The 25,238-nt window shown below is 44.6% G+C and overlaps 4 protein-coding genes across 4 annotated transcripts; 2 read left to right on the forward strand and 2 right to left on the reverse strand.

Moving 5' to 3' along the window:
• Positions 1-1,827: 1,827 nt before the first annotated feature.
• Positions 1,828-3,446, reverse strand: TREMEDRAFT_64350 (uncharacterized protein; the record flags this gene model as incomplete). The annotated part of the gene is made up of 3 exons (XM_007006526.1): positions 1,828-2,058; positions 2,336-3,145; positions 3,375-3,446. 3 exons carry the CDS (start codon positions 3,444-3,446, stop codon positions 1,828-1,830), a joined length of 1,113 nt encoding a protein of 370 aa, XP_007006588.1.
• Positions 3,447-5,135: 1,689 nt separating this feature from the next.
• On the forward strand, positions 5,136-11,085 carry TREMEDRAFT_33498 (uncharacterized protein; the record flags this gene model as incomplete). Its single annotated transcript, XM_007006325.1, has 11 exons — positions 5,136-5,396; positions 5,454-5,553; positions 5,614-6,278; positions 6,361-6,415; positions 6,491-6,811; positions 6,923-7,066; positions 7,532-7,635; positions 8,017-8,239; positions 8,459-9,038; positions 9,306-10,168; positions 10,364-11,085. Coding segments are annotated over 11 exons (4,038 nt in total), but the record flags the coding sequence as incomplete, so codon positions are not given.
• Positions 11,086-12,684: 1,599 nt separating this feature from the next.
• On the reverse strand, positions 12,685-19,243 carry TREMEDRAFT_40374 (uncharacterized protein). The gene is made up of 11 exons (XM_007006352.1): positions 19,078-19,243; positions 18,404-18,990; positions 17,396-18,219; positions 16,682-17,243; positions 16,076-16,411; positions 15,712-15,934; positions 15,258-15,380; positions 14,642-15,000; positions 14,172-14,391; positions 13,442-13,779; positions 12,685-13,007 (listed from the first exon to the last, which is right to left on the reverse strand). Exons 2-11 carry the CDS (start codon positions 18,941-18,943, stop codon positions 12,870-12,872), a joined length of 3,663 nt encoding a protein of 1,220 aa, XP_007006414.1. The 5' UTR covers positions 18,944-18,990; positions 19,078-19,243; the 3' UTR covers positions 12,685-12,869.
• Positions 19,244-19,924: 681 nt separating this feature from the next.
• TREMEDRAFT_64353 (uncharacterized protein) lies at positions 19,925-21,178 on the forward strand (the record flags this gene model as incomplete). The annotated part of the gene is made up of 1 exon (XM_007006527.1): positions 19,925-21,178. One exon carries the CDS (start codon positions 19,925-19,927, stop codon positions 21,176-21,178), a length of 1,254 nt encoding a protein of 417 aa, XP_007006589.1.
• Positions 21,179-25,238: the final 4,060 nt, after the last annotated feature.

Raw genomic sequence — 25,238 nt, forward strand, 5'->3', positions numbered from 1 at the left:
AGGAAATTGACAAAGGTGGATGATGAAACTTTTTGAGATGGGTTCTCATACGATCAGAAAAGTTTATATACCTTTTTCCCCTTCGAAAAACGAAGAAAAGCTCTAGGAGGGATGCAAGAGATGCAATGATCTCCCGCATGATTCGTACGTAGATTCAAGATTTCAAGGCAGGTCCTTTTACCATCTATCATTAGTATCGATTAGATAAAGGATATCCTTAGATAATCTACTTAGGAACGTCTCATATTCTCGTTGTATCTTACCCTCACAATCTCACAATCTCACAATCTCGTACTTTCTCCAAAGTGAAAATCCCAAGATCAAAGCTCAAAGGTCAAAGGGCGAAAATCAAGAGTCAAAGGTGCCGAATCAGTCGGATCTTGTTAGTCCGATTTTTCCGATCTACAATATCGAAAACTCCCCTAGCTTCTGATGAAGAAGGACCGAGAAAGTCGAAAGGTTGTCAAGAGTTTTCGATAACGTAACTTTGAATACGAAGTTTTGGGGTTGGTCGATGAATCAGGAACGTAAAAGGAGATCTTCATCGACTTGATTTTGGTCGAAGTGTAAGATGGTTTGGAAAGATTGAGGTGGGAGATTGGATAGGTACGATTATGTTTGGGAAGGACTTTGATATGAAGATAGGAAGGAAGAATGTAAGAAGGAAGGAGATTAAAGTACTGTACATGAAAGATTCTCATTCCAGGGAGGATAAACTTGGGACAGAGAGAGGGGGGAGGGAGAGAGAGAGAGAGGGATTTAGAGAGGAAGGAAGATACTGAGGAGATTTGGGATCTGAGAAGCGGAGTGTGAAAGGGAGAAAAAGTGGACAATCTGGTAAGATGAAGGAACAAGAATAATCTAGTAAAATATGTATCATGAGGTTTCTTCAATAGGTAAGCATGGAACTCATGGGTCAGAAGGAAGAAGGAAGAATCTAAAGGGATGGTAGGAAGAAACTACCTTTCGAACTTTTGTTCTGTCTTGATGATATGTAAATCTATCTTACTCACCATACTAACACTCATTGAACCAATTGACAGCACTCCTCACTACGAGTCAAGACAGTGAAGATGCCCGATGAGATCAGGTTATGATCCGAGATACTTGACATTCGTAGGTAAGAAAAGGTTGTTGATTGAGGTAATAGGTAAGAAAGGAAAGATTGAGCAGTCCATGTAAAAGGTGATCCGGGTAACTCGGATCATTTATTCCGTAAAAAAAGGTATCATGATGGATATATTTGAAAGATGTACGTATATCAATAACGGAACAACTTGAAAAGATATACGTATATCAAAGAAATGGATAGATCCGAGAGATATGGAGATATGTATCTTGAAGATGTATCGTAGATCCGGATAAGTCGGGATGGATCTTATCAGCTGGCTATATCACATCTTTGAGTGATTAGTTGGGAATGAAATGATTCATATCATCTTTTGCACTTTTGTCAAGTACTCTAAACGTCCACTATGTGTACAGTTTCTAATAAGTATGTAGCCTGGACATCGTACTATGTCAGGAGGTATCCAAGTGGAGAATATCTTCGACTAACTTGAAGATGAGCTTGACTCAATTTCCGAGCTCTTCGACGATCGACGATCCGATGATTCACTAAGAAGATACTTTGCGGTAGGATGTCATTCAGATCTGCATGATACTATGGTACATTCTACAAATCTATTCTTTCTGGATAAGATATATATGAAGGGATATACATATGAGTAGAAAAGTTCATACTTTTCGCTAATCTTGTAAGTATGACACACGGAATTTGAGATACCTACTTTGGGGTGATTGTCAAGATATCATAAGGTACTCTGTTCAAAGACGAGAAGAAGAAAGGAAAGTTTGATATTTTCTCAATTTGTCAAGTTCGATAGAATCGAACGCATCGGCCATTTCGACCAAGTTCATTTCCCTCAACGTCATCCATTCGATGGTTGTGATATCCCATATGGAAGACATGAGTGATTTCATTTGGTTTAACCTTGTTTGATCGTTTTGTTCTTCTTTGATGCAGGAGAGTTGGGGGTCTTGTGTGAGTGGGGTGAACTGTCATTAGATGTTTTCACTTTCTCAAGTCTTATTCTAGTGGTGTCCCTCTCCACATGTAGTACTTCCGACGACTACCGGCATATGGTTTATTCTTTTCGCACAGAATCGAGTATGGTCCCTGGGTTGTTGCTGATATTCGGATGATCCATCTCAGGCCCACGATAGAGAGGGAGAGTTAGGTCGGATATGATGGATCAACCAAGCGGAAAAGAGCGGGCAGAAGGTGTCATAAATCGGTCTGAAAAAGAAAGAAAGAAAGAAAGAGAATACTCACTTTAGAAGGAACGAACCTCTCCATTCCTATAACCCTTACGTGTTTCTTCTCCCCATCCCATACCCTGGGGCTACCTACATTATCTCTTCCGGGAGATAACATCCATTTCACACCTTCCCAATCTCTTTCTTCTCCTCCTTCTCCATCTTCCCCTTCCCCTCCTCCCCATTTCCCTTCACCCGGTCTAAATACCACACTTACTCTTACTCCTTTTCTCAACTTTGGCATACCCCATCCTGAAACACCACCACCGATAACATCTTTATAAACCCCTTTAGCAACACATAATCCCATTGCAGTAGGAGGACAAACCAAAATAACTTCTTTTACAGTTTCACCTATAGCTCCTAACCAACCAAAAGGTAAATCACCTTCTACATTCCTAAAAACTATCGTTGAAGCAGGTGCGAATAGTAAAGGACAAGCGTGTAATGGATGTAAACCCCAATCGACATTTGTCACTCTGATCGTACGAAGATTACTTTTGATTGGGAAAGGTGCAAGTTCTTCAGGAAGTGATTGACAACGATATGCATCGTGTGGACGTAAAACCAATAGTCGAGTATAGGATAATAAAGATGTTTTTGAAGTTCTGATAGAAGGACATAAATGAGGTGGGATTCCACATAAGGATTGATATGTTTGTGGTGCGTATGGTGATAATGTATGATAAAGAATTCGAGAAGCTATAGGAAGGAAAGAAGATGATGCCAATTGAAGGGAAAGAAGAGTTGGATTGTCACAAAATGTGAAGATTAACGATAAGAGATGAGGATAAGCCGTCAAGGTGGTATTTGGAAAATGATCGATCTGGAAAGTCAGTCGAGTCGATTTAAGCTGTTTATCGATCGATCGTATTATTCTATGGTTATGGTTATGCAACTCATGAAGTGATCGATGGACATGTGTACGAGTACATGTTGTAATGGAAGTGATCGTTAAACTTCATACTCTCACCGATCGAGTTGAGTGGATCGGGAAGAACAGAAGCATGGGATGGGGAGGATGAAAGACGTTTACGGATGAGAGACGGACTCACTGTTTTCCCACTCTTGATGATGCATGTAGGATAACGTTGAGAATCTTCTGATATGATAGGCTCTGGTTCCATATTGATGGTATCACTGATGGTTGATCAAAGTTATGTCAGACAAGTCCGAGCGTTTGAATATACCAATATGATAGAGAACTTGCCGATACAAGATAGAGTGAAGGACTAGCTCTAATTCAAAGAATAGGTATATTCTCACCCCCCCTAAACACCTCCTTTGACGTCACTCCGAGTTTCCCGTTTCTGTTTGATTAGGGAGAAACGTTGAAAGTAGGGTGAAAACATTTTGAATGTCGATGGCATTGTTCTAGAAATCTACAAAGGATCTCATCAATACTTCCATTATTCTAATCTAGGGGTTCCTGGTGAAAAGTTGTTTATGTAAATCACCTTTTTTACTTTCCCCTCGTTACCTACGTTACCAGGGGGTAAACTTCCCAGTCTAGGAATGTTTCTTGGTATCTCCGTATCTTTGTGTGTAGAAAGTGGAAATGTATCATGGTACGTTCCTTTGTTGTTCAAGTGCCACGTTTGTACCGCCACGAAGAGGTGGCGTTTCAGGGTCATGGTCAAAATCCTTCCACTGGAATCTTTCCAAACCGAGCTAATCTACTAAATCTTACGTAAACATACTTTCACCCCCCCGTTCCCCCACCTCCTCTTTCGAATGTAACTCTGAGTACAAACTTTTATTAAACATCTTGATCATATTACATCTATAACACCTACAAGTGGTGACTATCATTCTTCATACCACAACTGGAAACATCCACCAAGAAGGGTAAGACATAACAACATAACAATAAACATCTTCACACGTACGATTGTCACGCCACCCCTGTTCGAAATATCTATATAGCTCAGATGGATAGGTATCCCCCAGTAAGATAGTTAGTTCTTACATCTCTTTATTCTCATATCCTTTTGATCTCAACTTGTCAAATTACTCTACTACTACGAACCCACCGCTGACTATCATCCAACATGACATCCCCCATAGTCGTTCAGACACCTCGCGGTATACGTGCTGATGTAGACTTTCAATCTCCCGTTCTAGGGTGCATTCGTGCGCGCTTCAAGAATGATAATCCCTCCAAGGTATATCTCTGGATGATCGTGGTGTACCAATCGGTCCAAAGACTCCAATGTCGAAGATTGGATAGATTGTGTTTCGGGGTGAGTCGTATATCCCCCCCCCCCCTTCTTCCTCTCCCTACATACCTACTACCCTCACAACCCTTCTCTTACTTCTGAAACGCCTTCTTTGATTCACCTTGAAAAACACCCAAAATTTTACACTGCCCTTCCTCTATCCATTCAAATGATCCTTTCATTTCCCTTCCTCTCACACAAACCTCACTCTCTTCTTAGACTATCCCCGCTTCGAATCATTCCCCCCCCCTTAGGTGAACGCGTCTTATCTTTTACAGTTACATCCTAGGTAACCTTCATAATCTCAATTTCTCCCTAGGTCGTCCCAATCCATCATCGGATCAACCAGCACCACCACTACAAGACGATTGGAAACCTATATCACCCAATCCTCCTTCTTCTGAAGTCGCCATTCTTACCGATACCGAACAAACCCCCAAGGGCAATGCTGCTTCTGTGCAGCAACCCTCGCCACAATCTTTATCTGACACAGGAGCTGCCGATGCCAGTGTTCGTATCCCTCCCCTCGATGATTCTGGATCTTTTACCGACTTGAAATCACCCTTGTCAATATCAGAGAGTGTCACTCCTATTCCTGGAGTATCAAACCAAGATCCGGAAATACCAGATATCGCTACTGCAGATCTCCCGGATCAAACAGTTGGCAGTCCTTTCCGTTCCCCTGCTAAAGTCGAACTGAATCGACCCAATGATACTCCAAACATTGTTTCTCATGCCAATATGCGCAAGTTGGACGATGAACAAAATATCGCAGCTGCCTTGGAAGAAGATAATCAAGATCGTCCTAAAACCGCTCAGGAAAGGGAACAAGCTCGTAGACGTAAATCTGGTCATCGAGTGAGGGCGGAATTAGCAAGTCCAGGTAGTGTCGAATCTGGGACTGGATCGGATGAGGATAACGGTCTCAACGTACCTGTCCGTCGTAAAGCTCCTCGAAGACCTCGTTCAAGAGGCTCATTACCATCTTTACGTGGACTATCAAACGATGGTCATGGTCATGGTCTTGCGGCTTTGGCTACAGGAGAGGTGACCAATGGTCTCGTCGGTGGTACAGCTCTAAGCGCTGCTGGTTCAATAGGAGGTCGTCTTTCGATGGACGTCTTACTAGAATCTGGAACCAACACTTCAACCTCTATCTCTCTACCCGATCTCACTTATGACATTTCTGCCGAACGAGCTCGTGTTAGAGCTTTCTACGAAACTCATGGTTATCTCCCTGCCCCTCGTCAACCACCAGATGCCATGCGTAGACGTCTGCGTATCATTCGTCGTCTAGGTCTCGACAAGCCCAACCCTGCCGTACATGCCGCTTTGGATCGTTTCTCCAGACTCGCCGTCAACATGTTCAAAACCCGCATCGCCGTAGTGTCCATCATTGCAAAAGACCGACAGATCTTCCTGTCCCAAGTAGGATTAGCTGGTAAAACGCCAGAGTTGGATGTGAGCTTTTGTTGTCATACCATCATGGGGACGGGAGACGAGTGTATGGTTGTACCCAACGCTGCGGATGATTGGAGGTTTGCCAAGAACCCATTGGTTGATGAGGGAAAAGGTTTGATCCAGTTTTACGCAGGTGCACCTTTGAGGATCGGAACGGGTCCTAAGGCCTCTGTGATTGGTAGTCTGTGTGTCATTGATGACAAGCCTAAGACGGAGGACCAATTTGGTGAGGCCGAGAGATTATTATTGAAGGATCTGGCGGAATGTGTCATCAGCGAGGTGAGTTTAGTTATTTTCGTACCTCCTACACCGAATTCGAAGCTTGACTGGGAATATAAGAGATAATGTTGACGTTTGATAGCTCGAGCTTTTGTTCAGTCAACAAGCTTCTGTCGAATCTGCCAAACTTCATCAAAGTAAGTAATATCATTCCGCCCATATATACTGGACACGCTTTTTAGCTGGACCACCAATCAGAGCTGACGAATTAGTATCTGTCGATTTCCTCCGACGATCTTTACAAAGTCGTCCAAACGAAAGAGCCGGTCATTCTGCAAATTCCAAAACCACCACCACTACAAGTTCATCCGATAGTGGTAAACGTCATGAAGGTGCTGATAGTCGACAATCCAATGAACAACTAGATATATATGACGAAGCGTGTAGAGAAATCCGTCATGCTCTCGACGCTTATGCTGTAGCATGTGTGGATTTAACACAATTTCATTTATTCTTTCCAGCTTATCAAACCACTTCCACAGGAGGTTCTTCAACCCGACACACTCAAAATTCTTTCCCGACTGGATCAGGTGGTACAATGAATACGAACAAACAAATACCTTCAGATGGAATCAAAACTGGTGATAGTATTCTCGGAAGTGGTAGTGTCAGTGGGAGTGGGACAGGAAGTAATTCAGGATCAGGTAGCAGTTTTATCGGAGGTATTGGAACTGATAGTGTTGGTACAGCAGGTTGGGGTATGGGTTTAGAAGAAGAAGGTTATACGAAACCGTTTGAACAAAAAAGAGCAAGACAAACTTATGCTGTAACGGATCCGATGGCACCTGGTAGAACTCCTCAGATTTTATTCATTCCTGAAGGAGCAAAGAATGTACCTAAATCTAAAAAAGCTCCTCAGGATGTCGGAAATGATTCTGTGAGTTATTCTATCCAAATTGGACTTTGAGTTTTGCCTCTTGTTTCCATCGTGTTCTTGGGATTTTTCCTCAGTACTCTTCAGTGGTTCTTTTATATGATGGAATCATTTTCCTACAGATTATTATTGGATCCATGTTTTACTCGTATTACCTCATTCTCCTCAAAGTCTTTCGCTATCGACACTCTCATGTCAAACCCCAGCCCCTACATCTGTATTCGAACCGCTCGGGCTTGCCATCTGTATTTGAGTTGATATTGGTTCTTACCGAAGTGACAGATGTGGGTCGTAGATGCTGGTTTTACCGGATCGGAAGATGTGGAGAGAAGGACTTGATGGGAGGAGTCGACAATGGCAATCGCTGATAATCAGTTAGCAGTACTAGGATACAGTTGCGATCATGATGGTTTCGCATTCAATTTTGGTACTTCTCCAGTAGCTCGTAAGATTATCGCAGAGTTTATCGCTAGTAATGTCAAGGTGAGTGATTACCCCAGCTCGTGTTCTTTTTCAACCGTCACCTTTCTCCCTTTCCCTGGCTGTTGTCACTGTTTGATCTCTGCCTTCGGCCTCTTCACTGTGTTTGTGTTTCACTCTTCCAATTTCTCCCTCCTCCGCCCTCAGTCCGTTTTTGTGCCCTACTCTCATATTTCTTCGTTCTGCTGTTCACACTCCGTCTGTGCTTCTCTCTTGAAATCCCTACCCCCCGTGCCCCACTGTCCTCTTCCTGTTGTGGTATATTCGAACTTTGGTCGTTCCGAGTTTTCATGCGCTGTCTATGAAAGTATCTCCACCGAAGACATTCTTGCTCCTCAGCTGAAATCCGTTCCAATCCTCCAAGATGGATTTCACTGATCCCAGACACGCAAAGTGTGGTACATGCGAGACGACAGCGAAGGTATCGCGCAATCCATCAATCATCTTATGCCTCCCGGTACTGAAACCTCTCTGGCCATGCCCGTTTTTGGGTTTGATGGACAAGTTGCTTTTGCCATCGTGGCTTGTTGGACGGATCCGTTGTATTCGTACCCCAGTGGAGCTTTACAATTCGTGGAGACTATCGCGGGGAGCTTATTGGCGTCAGGTGTGTCAACTTTTACTTCCTCTGTAAACCTCAGACCCCCCTGATCTTGACCTCAAATTCCCCTTTCCCACGAGACCTCTTTTGCTCTGCTGTCAAACCTGGTAGCTGGTATGAAACTGTTCCGTGTCCACGGCCAAATTGACCCCGAGCCGTTCGGGTCTTTGTGGTAGTCATACGTGACATCTTGAATGTGGCAGGAGATTCTGTGCTAACCCCCAGTCATGAAAGAAAAGCTACATCACGTCGAACGAGCTCAACTCACATTCGCCGCCGCCGCTTCACACGAACTCCGTACTCCTTTACATCAAATAAACAATGCTGCTCATCTACTCCGATTTGCTTTACATCCATCAGCTCCCTCTTCTCCTTCCCTTGCCCCACTCGTCAGTCCCACTTCTCATTCGACTTTCAATCAAGGATCTCAAACTTCCTACGCTCCGTCTCAACCACTACTCATGTCGATCGAAGATCGAATAGAAGCTCTCGCTCAATTGGAGATCATCGAAGCCAACGGTTTAGCGTTGAGTAGTATATTGGAAAACATCACCGATACTCTCGACGTCAGTCATTCCGCAACTCACTCTTCCAGTCAGAATTCTGGAGGGATCAACGATCCGAGTAAAGCTACGGATTTGAGTGATGTTATAGAGCAAATCACACAGGAAGCAGCGGAATTTGAAAGTAAATCACGTAGAGTGACAGGAGCAAAAGGTTTAGAAGATGTTGAGATTATCATAGAGGTATTACCTAGGAACAGGGGAAGATGGTTGTTGACTGCTGATGCGGGGTTGTTGACCAGGTGAGCTGGTTTCGGTCTTATCTCTCGCCCTTTTCTCCCTGTGAACCGTCTCTCATTCCTCTCTGATACCAATTCTCATCCCTTCTCTCCGTTCTGTGAGCAACTCTGTCCCCTTCCTCGTCGCGTTTTTCGTCATCTTCCTTGTAATCTACATAAACCCGGACAGCATTCGAGCTGCTCTTCAATCATTCTTTGCCGGCTGCTCTTGGCAGGGCAGAAGAAGGCGGGGACGGTCACATGGGGCATGAATGGGAGACTGATGCTCAGGGCTTTGACCAAGATCATCCACAACGCTTGCAAGTTTACCGACAAAGGTCATATCCACATCACCGTCCAAGATATCTCTCACGATGTCGTCCTTCCAGCAGGTTACGACAATTCCATCCAAATGTCCGTCGTATCCATCGATGTCAAAGATACTGGTCGAGGCATGTCTGCAGAGTTTCTCGAAAACGAAGTCCTCCGTCCGTTCTCCAAAGCCGATCCTTTCATGCCTGGTTCCGGTCTCGGTCTCGGCTTGGCTCATCGGATGATTGAGATCCTCGGTGGAACGTTGGCAATCAACTCGACATTGAAGAAAGGTACCTTGGTTCACGTGGAGGCACCGCTCAAGCTCATCAATGATGACATTGACAGTGGTCAAGAAGAATTCAGTGGAGATGAAGGTGACGTGGACGATGCTCGTTCTCCTTCCCCCGTCCGACAAGATGGCATTTATCTGGCCGGGTTTAGCGAAGCGAAAGATTCCGGTACTCGTCGAGTGGGCAAAAGTTTATTCAGACAACTCAAGCTTCGTCTTTGTCGCGTGGTCACCGAACTAAATTACGCCTCCGTTTTGATCGTACCCGAGGGACATTTCACCGCCGAACAATTGGGCAACATGTTGATTTGTTCACGTCCAAAAGCTCAGTTGTTTCTTCTGGGTAAACCTACCGATACTCCCCAGCCATTGACATTGGGTGAGTCACCAAACGAAGCGGTAACCCCCGGTTTGGAACATCTTCAATCTGCTGTGATCACTCGACTTACTCGACCATTACGACCTAGTATCATCAATCATATCACTCGACCACCACCACCTGACCAAGTGCCTCAGTTGAAAGAGACTTATATCTCCCCAGTAACAGGTGGTCCTCTCACTCGGCCTTCGTTCGTTGATAGAGTCGCATCTACCATGTCCACCCTCACCTCTGGTTCTGGTGCTACCGTGACTGTATCCCGAGGGGAACTTTCCGCTTCGAGAAGTACTGTACGACCAGAAGAAATCGTCCATCCTTCTCCACTACAATCTCCTTACGATCAACCGGGTAATGACTACTCTCAAGATGAAGAATCTATTTCAGATATCGAAGATCATTCACATCCATCATTACGTCCTATAATGTTACGTGAAAGAGCTACTGATCCATTACCTACTTCTGATTCACCTACGATATCACCATCTCAATCTAAAATTCAACTTTCCAAAACTTCACCTTCACCATCTCCAAACCCACCTTTGATAGATCGAAAACCTTCAGATCGATCAAACACTTCAAAACAATCCGATCCTTCTAATCAATCCAATCCTTCCGAATCTTCAGGGTTGTCAATCAAGGGACTCAGTGTGGTAGGTAACACCAATAGCGCATCAAGTGGTACAGATGATATAGAATTTGGTTTCCCTTATTCCATCGATAAACCGGACTTACAACAACGTCATACAACTCCAGCAACGATGAATATAGTTGAAGAAGAAGAAACGTTGAGAGTGATGGTAGTTGAAGATAATCCTGTTAATAGGAGAATATTAACTACAATGTTAAAAAGGACACCTTGTAGATTTGCGGAAGCTGTTGATGGTGTTGATGCCGTTCAACAATTTTCAACTTTTAGACCTCATTTGGTTTTGATGGATATTAACATGCCTAGGAAAGATGGGTTTCAAGCTGCTAGTGAAATGAGAGGGATCGAAAGGAATAACGGTTGGAAAAGATGTAAGATTGTGGCTGTTACGGCTATGACCAGTGAGGGACATAGGAGAAAGGGGATATTGGAATGCGGGTGAGTTGAGGTTTCTTTTTTTCCTATTCTTCTTCGTCTCTCCCCTCCCCTCCTCTCTTCACCACTCCTTTCGTCACCACTCCTTTCGTCACACCCTTTCGTCACACCTATTTGTCTCACCTGTCTTCCGCTCTCTGTTGTCTCTCTTCAATGAGATTTCCCCCTCTCAATTCTTTATCCATCTCCACAGATCTTCAAGCTTCTCGACATGTACATCATAGAGACTCTGGCCGGACACTATCCACCCTTCTTGCAAAATATGGCTCCTGGCTTTCCGCCGACTGCAAGTTTCATGGCTGGATATCTCCCAAATACAAACACACTCTCTCCGATCTTGTATCTCCCACGCGATGTGCTGACTTTTACAGGATCGACGAATGGCGTACTAAACCAGTAGGGATTGCCGAATTGAGGATTGATGTGGAACGTATGAGAGTACCAGGTGTGGGATCACCAACAGATCCTGTTCATCAATCTCAAAAAGCTCAACAATCGTATCCGACGGGTTGAGCAGTCCATTAAAGTACTGCCTTTCCACTTGATGTCGAACGTTTGTCATTACTCCAAGATTACCGCTTCTCAGAGACACATCGATCGTATCCATACTTTCCAAGTAAAGACCAAACACACTTTCTAAATAAAGACCAAACAAAAAAACATCCCCTCCTCGTGAGAACATCGACCGTATCCCATACCTCTTCACCGGTATTCATACCTCTTCAATCGATAGCAAAGACATGATCACTTCCCTTCAAAAACAAACCTACCTTACCTCCCAAATCCATAACGAGATCACAAATCCCCCCCCCCCCTCTCCGCCCTCTCTCGCCTCCCCCCCTACACACACACCATCCACATTTTCCTTTCCTACAAGAACGGTCAAAATCATATTCCTACCTCATAATCAGTTACAAAGCACGAGTGAATCCAAGAATCACTTCAACAAAGTTAACGTTTGAAAATATCGTCCAATCCAACTATACCCCAGAAAAGTAAAATATCAAGTGAAATGTGATACATGACTCACATGGTAGAAGTCGTGAGTTGATATGAAAGTAGTGTTTTGGAAAAATAGAGAACAATGTTTTTCTTTTTCTTCTGTTTCTGTCTTTGTCTCTGTGTTTCTGTTTCTGTTTCCGTTTTTGTTTTTTCTGTTTGAATCCATATACGCCATACGCCATACGCTATTACCCTATACACATATACACCTATACAATCTGGGTTTTTCACCATGTTCTCTCATGTTGTTTTTTTCTTCTCACATACACGCACAAAGTACAATACATGACATGAAACTTTATTTTGTAAATATACACGGATAAATGCATTGGATCTTAATGAACTCTCTGGTTGATCCATTTTTCATATCCATTATATCCATTCTTGCGTTGATATGTTATTGACACTGATTGTGGTTGATGCGGACCACAACATTGAGTTTTGGTCGAAACGAACACCACACAACACTGATATCTGATATCATCTACCTTCTTGTGCTGCTTTTGATTTTCCGTCCAAATCACTTTCACAGACGCTATGCATATAGTGGTTTTATTGTCCAAACCTCTCTGCCTGCTGCTGATGCTACCACTCCAGCTTAATGCCGTCACCAATGCAAATGCATGTACATTTAGAAGAATTCAAAGTTGTGGGTGTATCTTCACTTAGTACATTGAAATAGGTTCCGAGATAAATAGCAAAGATTCTACTTATAGAGTAAAGTAGAGTACTCTACAAAATAATCGGTTTTTCCATGACGGAGGAAATTTTTCACCTATGAAGGGTCGATCATACTTTCGAACCTCTTTTTTTATTTGTCAAACTCATTCGATCTTTCTTTCCTTTTTTCCCACGGGCAGCATGATCGATAGATACGTATGCGTATGGTGATGGACCGTTTTGTTTTTTGATATCACCTCCCGCTCGCTGGATCGTTAGCACTGAGGTTGTGATGGTGTCGACTCATATTCTTTGCCAACCCAAGGATCTCTGCCAACCCAAGAAATTTATCTCTTTTGCTCGAGATACTTCTTATCTAACTCAATAGCACTTTGCTTCACACTGGATAGCTTTGTTCTCTCCACTCAACTTTCTCTTCCCCACACAAAAACTTTTCTCTCCCGACTGATTGTTTTCCTTCTCTCAATTGAATGGTACGTAGATACCCTCCGGGATGACTGATATGAAATGGATAATAGAATATAGGATGATTTCCATTTACTATAAGACAGAGACAGGAAGGGATAATATGTCTGACAGTGCGTGAGAAAGAGTACAGAAGTCATGTAATATCTGGACAGAAAAGAGTTGAAAACTTTGTAGGATAGTTTAAAAAAATACAGTAAGAACTTTTCACTCACTTTAGCTCTAAACTCTTCACCTAACCTCCCAACTTGTTTCTTTTCTCTCTTTCTGCCCACCCCCTCATCCACATCCATAGCATCTTCTCTTCTCTCTTGTTCCCTTTGTCTCTTTGTATGTCTAGCGAACTTCAAATCACCCCTGGAATTCCTGATCGCCCCATGGGCAGATGTTTGGGAAGCTAAGAACGCTCCTCCGTCATTTGCCTTGAGGACGGTGGAGTCTGGACCGGAGTCGGAGTCGGACTCTTTGACAATGAGCCGACCGGATTTATCAGTTTGGAAATGAGAAGCTTCTTGTCCTGGTTGTCGTTTTGAGGTTGATTTTGGGTTTGTGGCTAGAATCTAGTTAGCTGTACTTCCAAATTGCTTCACCTATCTTCCTTCCTCTATCGTCTGGGCAAAAAGAGTCGAGACAGCGACGAGAAATGACTTTTTACAGAGATGGAAGGGGCTTGAGATGTCGATCGGGAGTCGTCATCTTGACAGAGATGAAAGTTGTTGATAGGAGCTGGGATCCTAAGGAGGAGGCATGAGATGGACAGTGATGGAAGATGTTGGAGGGACATGAAATGCGGAAGAGGGTCAAAAAGGTTTGGTGGCAGTGTCAGAGGACGTGAAAGTGCGTATTTTTTATTCAATCTACTTCGGAGGGATTCAAGTATAACAAGTGAAAGCATAAAGAGGCTACTGGACTCGGACATATGAATGAGAGGGAAGTGAGACTCACTAGAAATACCACCCGCTACTGACCGAGATAACAAATCCATAGGTTCATCACCTTCATCCCTTATGAAAGTCCCCTGAACCTTCTTATTGACTTTACGAGTTTGAGATTGTATCGGCTCAGAAACGGAAGAAGCGTCAGAATCAGAATTATACAAGATATCATCAAACGCGTTTCCGGTGGATGTACGGGGTTGTGTTTGGTCCTGTGTATCAATTTCGGTCTAAAGTCCATATCCTTCCCATCTTTTGAATTTTCACTTCTTGGGTTCAAAAGTTGACAGCCAACTTTTCCACACTACAAGAGATTTGAGAAAGTCAACCAGTTGAGTCCATTCAGATGGCAGGGAAAGAGAAGAGAGGGATGAGATTGAAATGAAATTGCTTTGACCAAGAGTTTGATATTACCTGTATACTGGTAGGTTCACAGGAACTGGCGGGAGACAAGGGATAAGGGAAGGGGGCACAACTCACTTCTTCCCCTGCGAATTTCCGTCTCTTAGCTCTATCTTTCTTCTTCTTAATAGCTGTTAAAACTTTCTTTTCATCTCCCTCTCCAGCATGTCTGTATACCTCATCAAACCCAAACCTCCTGATCATTCTTTCGAAAATATGTACAGTCTTCGTTTTCATATGATTTTTATGATCATGTACCCATCCCAGTAAACCAGGTACTAAAGTAGAAAGATGAGGTTCGAGGATGGAAGGTGGGAGTGCAACGATGATGACTTTGGTGAACCCTAATGCTGATTTCACGATTTCTCTTGATTTGGAATTGAGGAAAAGGAGGAGAGTGGAGATGAGTTCAGATAAGAGGGAGGGGGATATATCATCTGAATATGAGTGGATTTATTCATATCCCTAGTTGACATAACAACCATTTCAATGCGTACTCGACGGATCGAATCGACACGGAGTAAGGGTCAGGGAAACAGATGAATAACGTCGAGAAATGACGAGCGGAGTCTTCACATCTATAGAACGGAGGAATAAAATTCGATTGACAGGGACGAAGATGAAAAGAGAAACGGACAGTACTTAGATAGGCCAAGATTACCACAAACTGAAGAAACGAGGACTTCGAACTCACCTTTGAACTCGAAAATCAATCTCGAAAGCGCATTGATACTAGCGCTGATCATATGTGGTGTCGTTCCAGTCAGACCAGCACCCACCATAGTGATATATTCTTCAATGTTCGCTTCCACAGTTTCTGGGGGATTAGACATTGTCCATATTGTTAAAGTCACTCATATAAAACAAGGCACCCTGAGCTCAGACACATCATCACACTTGTCACCAGAGAAAGACATTCAACACCGGATTGGGGCATTGAGGCGAATGGTAGCTTCTTCGAGGCGTGCTACGCGAATTGTATTGTAGATTTTTGGCAGGCAACAAGTACCGCTCAATAACGTAGAAACCGAATGGGCACGTGATTGATATAGCCGGGGAACCATCCAATTACCTATTCCACTTGGCAGGAAGGATTAAGGAGACGGAGACAAACAATGATCAAGAAATAAGAATAAATTGTGACTCACCTTCCTCATCCATCTCCTCATCTTCAGTAGGCACAGCCCGTTTGACCGAACCTCCCTCAGCCATCTTATGACCCATCAAAACAACCAGATCGAAACCCGCATCACGGGCTTTTTCGTTCAACTCTTTAGTCCCTAGAACAGCTTCTGATAAGAGTTCAGGGATAAGATGTAGACTATCTTTCGGGAGGGCTTCGACAAGTGCGGACAGTAATTGAAGACGGTCCTGCAAGTCAGCAAGTGGTCCAAACCATAATGAAAACACAATTCACGTTCATGGTTGGACATCTCAAGGAGAGGGAGATGAAGAACTGTGTACAACACTGGAAAGGCATGAAACGAGAGAAAGAGTGTGAGAATCACTCACTCGTTGAGCCCCAGGACCGACATTACCTACGACATCGTTCAACTTCTTCACCAATCCCTCCAAATCTTCCTTACCATGTCCAGCCTCTATCAAACGTTTCAACAACCTATACCCTTTTTTCTGTACGGTGGCATCTGGATTTTCCAACACCGTCGGGGTGGCAGTAGCTTTGAACAATGCTGTTGCTTGAACGGCTGGAAGGGTAGGGACGAAGATGATGAGGAGGTCTAACATTGTGTGTGAGATCGGGGAGGCACCAGTAGCAACAGGTGTGGAAGTGGATGAAAGGGCGGAGGAAAGATGTGAAGTGACAGTATTGTATGTTTCTATCATATCCTGAGTGTGAGCGAGGCTAGTTCCTTGATTTTGCGGACTGAACGAGTATAAAACGTTTGTAATTCGGTACCAAGACAGTTCGGACAGAAAGGCTTGGTCAGGCAGGATGGACGGGGAGATACAGATTTCGGGAGAGTCCGAGGGTCAGGGTGTCGGGTTTCGGTGATAATTGTAAGAATATAGAGGCACGGACACAGGATGAAAGCCAAAATACGACTATGAAGGATGACGAATTGGTAACATGTATGAACAGGTAAATCCCAAACTCACCTTCTCCGACATGATCCCCGTCCAAACACCAACCACATCCCCTACCATCCCTCTAGTATCCCTAGGCATCTTGCTGAAGACATTCAACAAAACCGCCACCATATCCTTTGCCAACCCTTTCAAAAATTCCAAATTACTCTTAGCATCATCTTGATCCAAACCGAATCGTTTCATCAATTCTTCCTTTTCAGTTCCTGAAGATACCAACCTCTGAGTGGAAGTAACGAGTAACGAGAGTCCTTTCAATAAAGAAGGTAAAAGGGTAGGTTGATTATATAGAAGATTAGTGAGTAAACCAAGGAAAGGTGATGTTAATCCTTTTTGAAGATCCCTTGGCATATCACAAAAACCAGGGAAACAATCCCATATTTGACCTACTATCACTTCCCAGATCTTTGCTTCTGCTGGTTTACCCGATTCTTGAGCGGTGATTTTACGTCCGAAAGCTCTTTCGGATAGAGGACGGAAGTGAGTGACGAAGAATAGGAGGGAATCGTTTGTTGTGCGTAGACGGATACCGGGGAGAAGATGAGCTCGACCAGGTTGAGGTGTATTACCGTTTCTGTGCTGTTAATGATATCCTATGACTTTTTTGTTCCCCTGACTATGATTTACCTATCATTTCACAAGTCTGATAGGATGTGATGGGGATGTGTACCAAGAGCAGGTTGAGAGAGGAAGAAGGTAGGACATGAGCTGAGGATTGGGACTCACTCATCTGGTTCAATGTTCAAAGGTAATTGTCGAAGTACCCCTTCAACTCCTATCACCTCTATAGCCATCCCAACCAATTCGTCCACTTGGTCTTTATGCATAAATCCTCTTTGAGTTCTGAGGTCTGCTATTCCAGCGATAATGTCCATCATTAGTATCTCCGCCGCAGTGTTTCCTCTACCAGATTCATCAACTTTCACCAACCCATCCTCCTCCGAGCTGAGAACACGGATCCTCAATCGAGCAACTAAAGCAGTGAGGATTGGCAACAAGTAAGGTATTCTCAATGCGTGCGTATCAAAGGCTTCAGAGATGGAAGAGATGAATTTTGAGAGGAAAGGAGGTCTCTGTTTTTGTCTACCATCGGTCGACACGCCATTCTGGTGATAGGAAACAGCCTGGAGTATCATATCGTCTGATACACAATACCGAGCGATCCCTTGCGCTCCTAGAACGTCGGAAGCTGCTTCGAGCACCGCTTGAGCGTTGGCAGGTGAAGGAGCAAGGAGGATGGTGGAGAATAGCAATGTGAAGGTCTTGGACAGTTTTGTTTGTAATGTTTGCGGATCTTGATAGGAAAGCTTGATGAGTGTGGAAGATATCGCTGAGAGGTAGGCTGGGATGTCGGAGTAGTTTGAGGTGAGGGACGGAGGAGAAGCGAGTAGGGAATCGAGAACTGTAGGGAGATTGGTGAGGACATGAGGTTTGACAGAGATGTTTGTGGGTGGGGCAGACAAGAGGAGGGAAAGGAGAGAATATATTTGTTGCGTGAGATGAGGGAGAGGTGGCAGAGACAGTAGGACTTCACAGAGGGACGAGAGGTGCTGTTCGTCAATTGAGACCTGACGGGGAGAAAATAGCATAAATCTTAGAGATGGGAGCCAGAACAACTGGCTGGTTCGATGGAAGGCCGGTCAGAAACCCGGAAGAAAGTGAGGACAGAGAAGACAGAAGAGAACGGTACAAGGAGAGAGAGGTTCAAAAAAGGAAAGAAGGAAAATATCTAACCTCATCTCCCCATACCACCACCCAACCTCTCAAGCCTTGTATCAACCAAATAATCCGTTTTCCTTCCTCTTCTTCCTTGTCCGTCCCCTTTTTCTTATCTCTCTTGCCCATCATCTCCATCTCCACTTTTAGAGTCTTCATCACCCAATCTCTCGTTCTTGATAAGAATGGATGAGCCTTGCCTGATGTTGAAGTCAAGACTTTCCGAATTCCTTCTTGGGCCACATGCCTTACTTTTGGTCTACCATCGAGATTCAAAATCAACAAGTAATTCCAAGCTTTTCTCAAGTGAGGTATTACCTCCACCTCTTTCCTGCCTTCAGAATTATCGAGTACATTCGTTGGAATAGCCAGTAAGACGGTAGTCACCATTTGCACTAAAGATCGAAGTGCAGGGGGATGTTCCATGGCTGTTTCGAAGAGTGGCAAGAGACAATCGAGGAGTTGAGAGGTATGAGCGTAGATGACTTGATTAGGTGTTTCAGGAAGGACGATAGCTAAAAGGTAAAGAGTGGAAGGGATCAAAGCTCCTTGACCCATATTCTCAGTTTCGGCAAGTTCTTCATCATCGATCTCTTCATCTCCTTCTATATCTCGTCTGAGTGGTCGTGATGATCGTTCGTGGAGGTTATCACCGGAAGAAGGGTTGTGTGAAGAAGGAATGTCTTCCGCACATGCTCTTTCGAGACATTGTTGTAGAGAAGCAAAGTATGCAGTGGGAGAAAAAGGACCTGAAGTTACAAGCTGGGTAGAGAGAGCCGATTCAATAGCTTGAAGGAGTTGTGCTGGCTTGGCTTGATGGATCAAGGTGGAAGAGGATAACCGACGGACGTTGGAAAGAGCCGTGAGAAGGGTGGGAGAGGCAACGACGGACATGATAAGATGGTGGCGTCAAGATCGATCTTACCCTACGATCATTCAATATCGTGATCGATGCCTGTCCGCTATTCGTATGAAGAATTTGAATACTAAGTCAATAAAAAGAGATGTATAGGTGGATGGAGATGGACGGAAATTTGTCTAGGAAAGAGTTGAGATCACGTGACTGAACATTATTGTGGCGCCGCCACACTGAGATTGATGGACCGCCTCATGTCATCCGTGCGAAACCAACTTCGGCCATCATCTTTCACCAACGTGTGAACACACTGCATACATGGAGGGCAGGAAAAAGGAGAAAGAGAATGCTGTGCCAAGGTCTACGAGATGGACAATGGATCGGATCATGACTATCCGCGGGTCGCCGGGGATCGAGAGGTGATCATGATCCGTCCGTCCGTCCGTCGCGCATGCACCGCTTTTTACACAGGTTGAAAGCTATGTGGGCCTTCCACGGGTTGAATCCCAGTAGCTGTCCCCAATGAGATATAAGGTAAGGAAAACAGATATAAGGTAAGGAAAACAAACCCCCGGTCTTGTGAATCTGTCTCATCACCACCATCAAACTAGATTGAGGTGATATCAACTTCTCTTCCAATTTGACTTTTTCACTTGCCTGGTAGACTCGCTCTTACAGCCGCAATGATGGAGAGTCTTGAAGTCTGCTACCCGTACATGGAGGGGCATGAGGATAAACAACGATACTGTGATCTGGTAATTGGTCTCTCTATTGGTCTGAGTCAGCTTTCCCAGCACTTGGGCTCTGAAAATAATCATGCAGAGGACACCCCACCTCCCAGCATATTAGGTCTGAGTAATCTTACCCCAGCAAACCCAATGCGATTCCTGGCAAAAGAACGAGGACCTAGACTGGGGGCAACATCCCATGTTGACTTCCTGGACTCTCAATCCACCGCCAGGACACCACTAGGGACTTTGGCAAATCTAGGCCCAAATCAGATGTCCCTCGCCCAAATCTCAAGACCTCCGGGTGCTAGTCTCTATCAACATCGTGCGGATTCAAATCACCCTGATCAGACTCAGGATGCCGACAAATCCAACTCAACAGATCAAGACAATGAGCCTACGCTCTCAATCTCATTCACGGCCATGGTGATCGGTACTGGAGCACCCCATTGTGGGGATCCGGATTGGATCAAGAAGACCGGTGAGTACCTACATTGGGAGAAGGGTCTATGTGGTACCACTCCCCTTGTGGTCAATCACATTAACGCGGCATGGCGGAAATTTCGTGGATCCCTCACCCGTAATGACTTGTTGACACTAGAACAGTTCAGGTCTGAGGTGATGAATGGCACAAGCCGAGAGATAGAGTTAGCAGAAGAGCCACCCAAAGATGCGGAAGATCGGTTGACTCAGCTCCACCAGCGAATACATCAAGCAGTGATTGTCAACGGTACACTGGATTCACTAACTGAAAGACTTGACAAACCCTTCAGTCCTGGAGAACATGGTTGGCCATATTATAGCAACCCTAGACTTCATGTCATAAGCCAGGCAGAGTTTTCAGACCTTGATAAGTGGTTTGCACAACCACTGAAACCAAAGGGACTGAAGCAGGGAGATTCCTTGATTGACCGGGTTGTAGAATTTGTCAAAGCAGGGAAACAACCTGACTCAGAGGCTGACTCAAGGCTTTCCAGTGACAGACTAGTGGCCAACAGTGCCAATAGCATAGCAACGCCTCCCTCTTATCTTGAAGAGGAGCCGTTCGCTCCAAGTCAATTTGAAAGCCCATCTGCCTTGAGCAACACTTTCAGCCTAGGAAGTTACTTTGAGAGTGAACCGCCAACGGAGGACAGAGCCTCATTACCCGGACTTGGTCTGGACTTTGATATGCCAGAAGATGGGGATCCGGGTAGTGTAGATGACTGAAGATGACAGTGGATTAGAGAGTAAGACAAGATTGTCATGAGAAGTACTGGTCACGAACTACATTGTGACATCCCTGACATCCACCATCACTGACCCCTCTAACCACCAAACACCACAACCCTGACCAACTTGTTTGCCGAAAGAATCGACCCGCAACGGCCTAACTGTCATTAGATCATCATGTCACGAGACCAACTAACCAGCATTGGGACTATATAACAGTGCCCAACGTGACAGTGTTCAGGACATCTAAAACCACCGTGACGAAAAGGCCTTTTGACCGGCGGTTGACATCACCACCGATCGCTGGTTAGATACCCGTCCCATCAAACTTCGTTTCACGTCGTGGATTGTGAACGCGATTGTCACATCCAAATTGCACTTGTCACATCCTTTGTGACACATCACCCCTTCCATGGGGTACTCCTTTGTTCAACTTATCCCCTGGATTTTATTTGTTTGCCTCTGGTTTGCTGTATATGAAATATGATAAGCTGTAACGGTGCTGGAACCACGACGTCTAGGTCGCAGGTTAGCTCAAACACAATGGAATTCTCATGGAAATCTAGGTGTCTTTGATGCTATGTGATGGTCATGCCTCCTCTGCAATGGATGTAGCCAAAGAATGATATCGAAGAGATCAGCAAAGTTGGTACTTTGCTGATTGACTCTATGTACTATCCACCCGTTCTTCGAGCTACCTTTACTCCGCTGCGAGCGCGTACATACTCAGACAGGTGAAAACCCTCTTTGAGCAACCCAATTGGGAAAATCTCAAAAGAGGAAAACCCATCCCTACCTAATGCAGCCATCTGTCACGAGTTGTTGTGACATGAGGAAGGACACATAGTTACCTAGTTAAGTTTAGTCACGGTTTGAGTACGGTTTAAGATGGATTGGGTATGTTAGGTGACGCACGGGAGACGTGACACTTCGAAGTGTCACGGGTTTCCTGGACCCCTTTGGTGCCAGATTGAAGACACATGCAGCTTCAAAGGTTCACGGTTCAGATCATGCCGCTTCGAAGCTTCACGACCATACTGGACCCATACTGAACATGAAATCCAGAACAGAATTGGAACAATTTGACTCAGATACTGCTTCAGGTTTTTACCTATCAAGCTTCATACTCCGTATCATCAGCATTGTTTGTCCACTTTCATACAGACACACTGCATTTTCCTCAAGCTACCCAAGCAGTGATTCACCATACTTCTCCCTGAAGCGCTCTCTAGCTAGCATTACCCCCTTCACATCCCTCATTGCCTTAGCATGCTCCTCACGGAAGCCGTGGTGCATGGTTCCTCGCCTTCCACTCATGTGGCGCATCATCACCTCCCTCCAAAGCCAGGATTTGTACTTTCGGGCCAAGGCTCGTGTGGACTTGTCCAGGCTCCACGTCTTCCCCTCTGCCTGCCAGGTTTCCGCGATCCATAGTTCATCCTTGCGTGAGTGTGAGAGATACTGCGGGTATTCCTCAAGAGAACTCTTCCCTTCCCAAAACCCATGAGGTATATCTCGTTCTCCACCATCACTCCAGGTTTCAAACTTGGTACAGTGATCTGGCCAATCGGTCTCTTGACTAGAATCACTCTCTTCATCGCTTCGTTCGATATCAGGAGCAGATTGGGAAGCGTGCTCATCAGACACTTTTTGTCGACCGTAAGATGAGAAGTTGTCAGGAGATCACATACCTTCGGAAGGAAGAATATCGTCGGAATGCTCTTGCTGTTTTCTTGTACGCTTCTTGCTCTTTTTGGTACCGGATCTTCTCTCCTGATCAGAGCGACTGGATAGGTCCTCAAGATTTCGCTCTGTTGCTGAAAGACGAGAGAAGTTTGTACATTCCCTTTCAGCACCATGACAGTAAAGAGAACACTTGAGACCACGTTTGCGACATTTACACTGGCTTGTAGCACATTTCCCTTTACACTTGCAGCTGACCTGGCGTTTGGATACACCTTACTTGTCAGCCATTACAGAACTGTGCATGAGTACTTACCTAAGAGCTTCCGTGCTGCTTCTTTCAGGGAAACAATGGCTGATCTTTCCATCGATACATTGCCAGATAAACTTCGTTGGGAATGTCAAAGTAGTCTGCTGGGTTCAAGACTTTACTTTGGTATAATCGATTCAGTACCTCAGCTTTGCAGATGAGGCGATATGCTTTCAGCTGACCAGGCTCTTCAAATACTTCACAGACAAGACAAGGAATTCGACTGGCAGCTGCTCCTAACCGATCAATGACAGGAACATAAAGTGTGACTTGATCTTCCTTCTCATACTCATGTTGAGGATTATCGACACCATATTGAACAATCATTCGATCTCGGACAACTTGCTGACGTCTTCGCATTGTGGCATGAACCTGTTCACGTTCGGCATCAGGTGAGTCATCACCAGCATTGGGTAAGTACTGCGGTTGGGATTGAGCCGTCTGAGATGATGTGGTTGGACCGGACTCAAGCGGAGGAAGGGGTGGAGGAAGGTCTACCTAATCAACAAAACACCTAAACACTGAGACTCACCTGGAAACTGAAAATCATTGTCATTTCCTGATTCACCACTCTCACCTCGCTCTGAATGGGTCGAGGTACTGATTTCTTCCTCATCTTCCCATCGGAATCCCTTCTCAACCGCTACTTCATCTTCCAGTACATTCTCTTCATCTGATGACTCCACATCACTTCTCACTTGAATGATTTGAGTTCGATCTTCTCCTTCTTCCCACAGCTGAAGTTCTCGGTGCTTCCGTCCAAATACTGCCTGATGAGGGGTATGAAGAGTTGCACTATGACGGGTGTAATTGATTGAGCGGATCACTGGAGATAATCCTTCCACCCTAAAAGAAGTCAGTGCATATCATTACAATGAGAGGAGAACAGCATACCATGGTTGTCCTGGGTGATCCAAACACCATTTGGACAGTCTTGTTTTGACCGTGCCATTGGCTTGTTCGACCAATCCCTGGACACGAGGAGTACGAGGTAATCCATGCTTGATCTTCATCTCATACTTCTGAGCCAGATGGGCAATGAGTTTGTTGCAGAATTCCCAGCCATTATCAGACTGCAAGATATCTGGCGCACCAAAGTGATTGATCCATGTGATCACACAGGTCTCGACATTTTTTGCTGACTTTGATGTCATTGCGTACTTTGTATCAGTTATACACTTTGATCATGAACTCACCACCTGTGAATACTTTGTAGAATGATCCTTAATGTGACAGATCCAACGGAAGTGCTCCCCATCTGCAACACATTCATCTGCACGCATGTCAATCAAATCGATCTGAATACGCTCAAATGGAGTGTCTGATTTCAGAGGTTGAAGTATTCCCTTGTCTTTATTACGAGCTCTGCTGATCAGACCTATCATATTACTCCAAAATTCATGACTACTCACTTTAGTTGACAAACATTGCAAGCATTTAGCATCTTCTTCACTTCCCACTTTCCAATCCCCCGGTAGTGAGCTCGAATTTCCGCAAGTGTCTTGTTTTGACCAGAATGTGTGACAATATTGCTATGCACTTGCTTGATCTTTGCAAATACTTCGGAAATAGGTACAAGCTTGTACCATGTTGTCTCGCCCAAGGGTTTGTGTAAGATATCGAGTTTATCATCGCTTAACTTATATTGCTGACGCATTCGAGTCATCCACGAATTATGGGGAGGTACAAATGGAGGGGTCTGATTGGGATGATCCAGAACCCAGCGGCGGTTTGTGTATTCTTCATCCGATATTGTGTGGCTGAAAGCCTGTTCTCGCAACCACTGCTGAAAGTCACGCTCAAAATCAAGTGTGAATGCGGTCTGAATGAGTGACATGATCTTCAATATATGAAATGCTGTCTAGAGTTGTGATGAAGTGTGTATGTCTCGAAGTGTCAATCAGCTGAGTGTAGGTAGGATGTGGGATGTGGAAATGTTGGTGTAGAAGTGGTGGTGTAGTGTAATGTAAATGGTGAGATGGAAGTGGAATGAGGGGATTGTAAGTGATGACACTACACTGCTGATCACAAGTTAGACGTATAAACTATCGATGGGCAATGCCC

The sequence above is a fragment of the Tremella mesenterica genome, assembly GCF_000271645.1.
Source record: "Tremella mesenterica DSM 1558 unplaced genomic scaffold TREMEscaffold_10, whole genome shotgun sequence".
NCBI lineage: Eukaryota > Fungi > Basidiomycota > Tremellomycetes > Tremellales > Tremellaceae > Tremella > Tremella mesenterica.

What these genes read in the sequence shown, in the direction of transcription:
- TREMEDRAFT_40374 (XM_007006352.1), bottom strand. Translation starts at nt 18,943, where the DNA reads ATGGGTCAAGGAGCTTTGATCCCTTCCACTCTTTACCTTTTAGCTATC. An exon ending in TTGAACATTGAACCAGATGA is followed by an intron (nt 17,244 to 17,395) that starts GTGAGTCCCAAT and finishes TTAACAGCACAG; the next exon opens with AAACGGTAATACACCTCAAC. An exon ending in ATTGATTTTCGAGTTCAAAG is followed by an intron (nt 15,001 to 15,257) that starts GTGAGTTCGAAG and finishes ACTCATATTCAG; the next exon opens with ATGATATATCCCCCTCCCTC.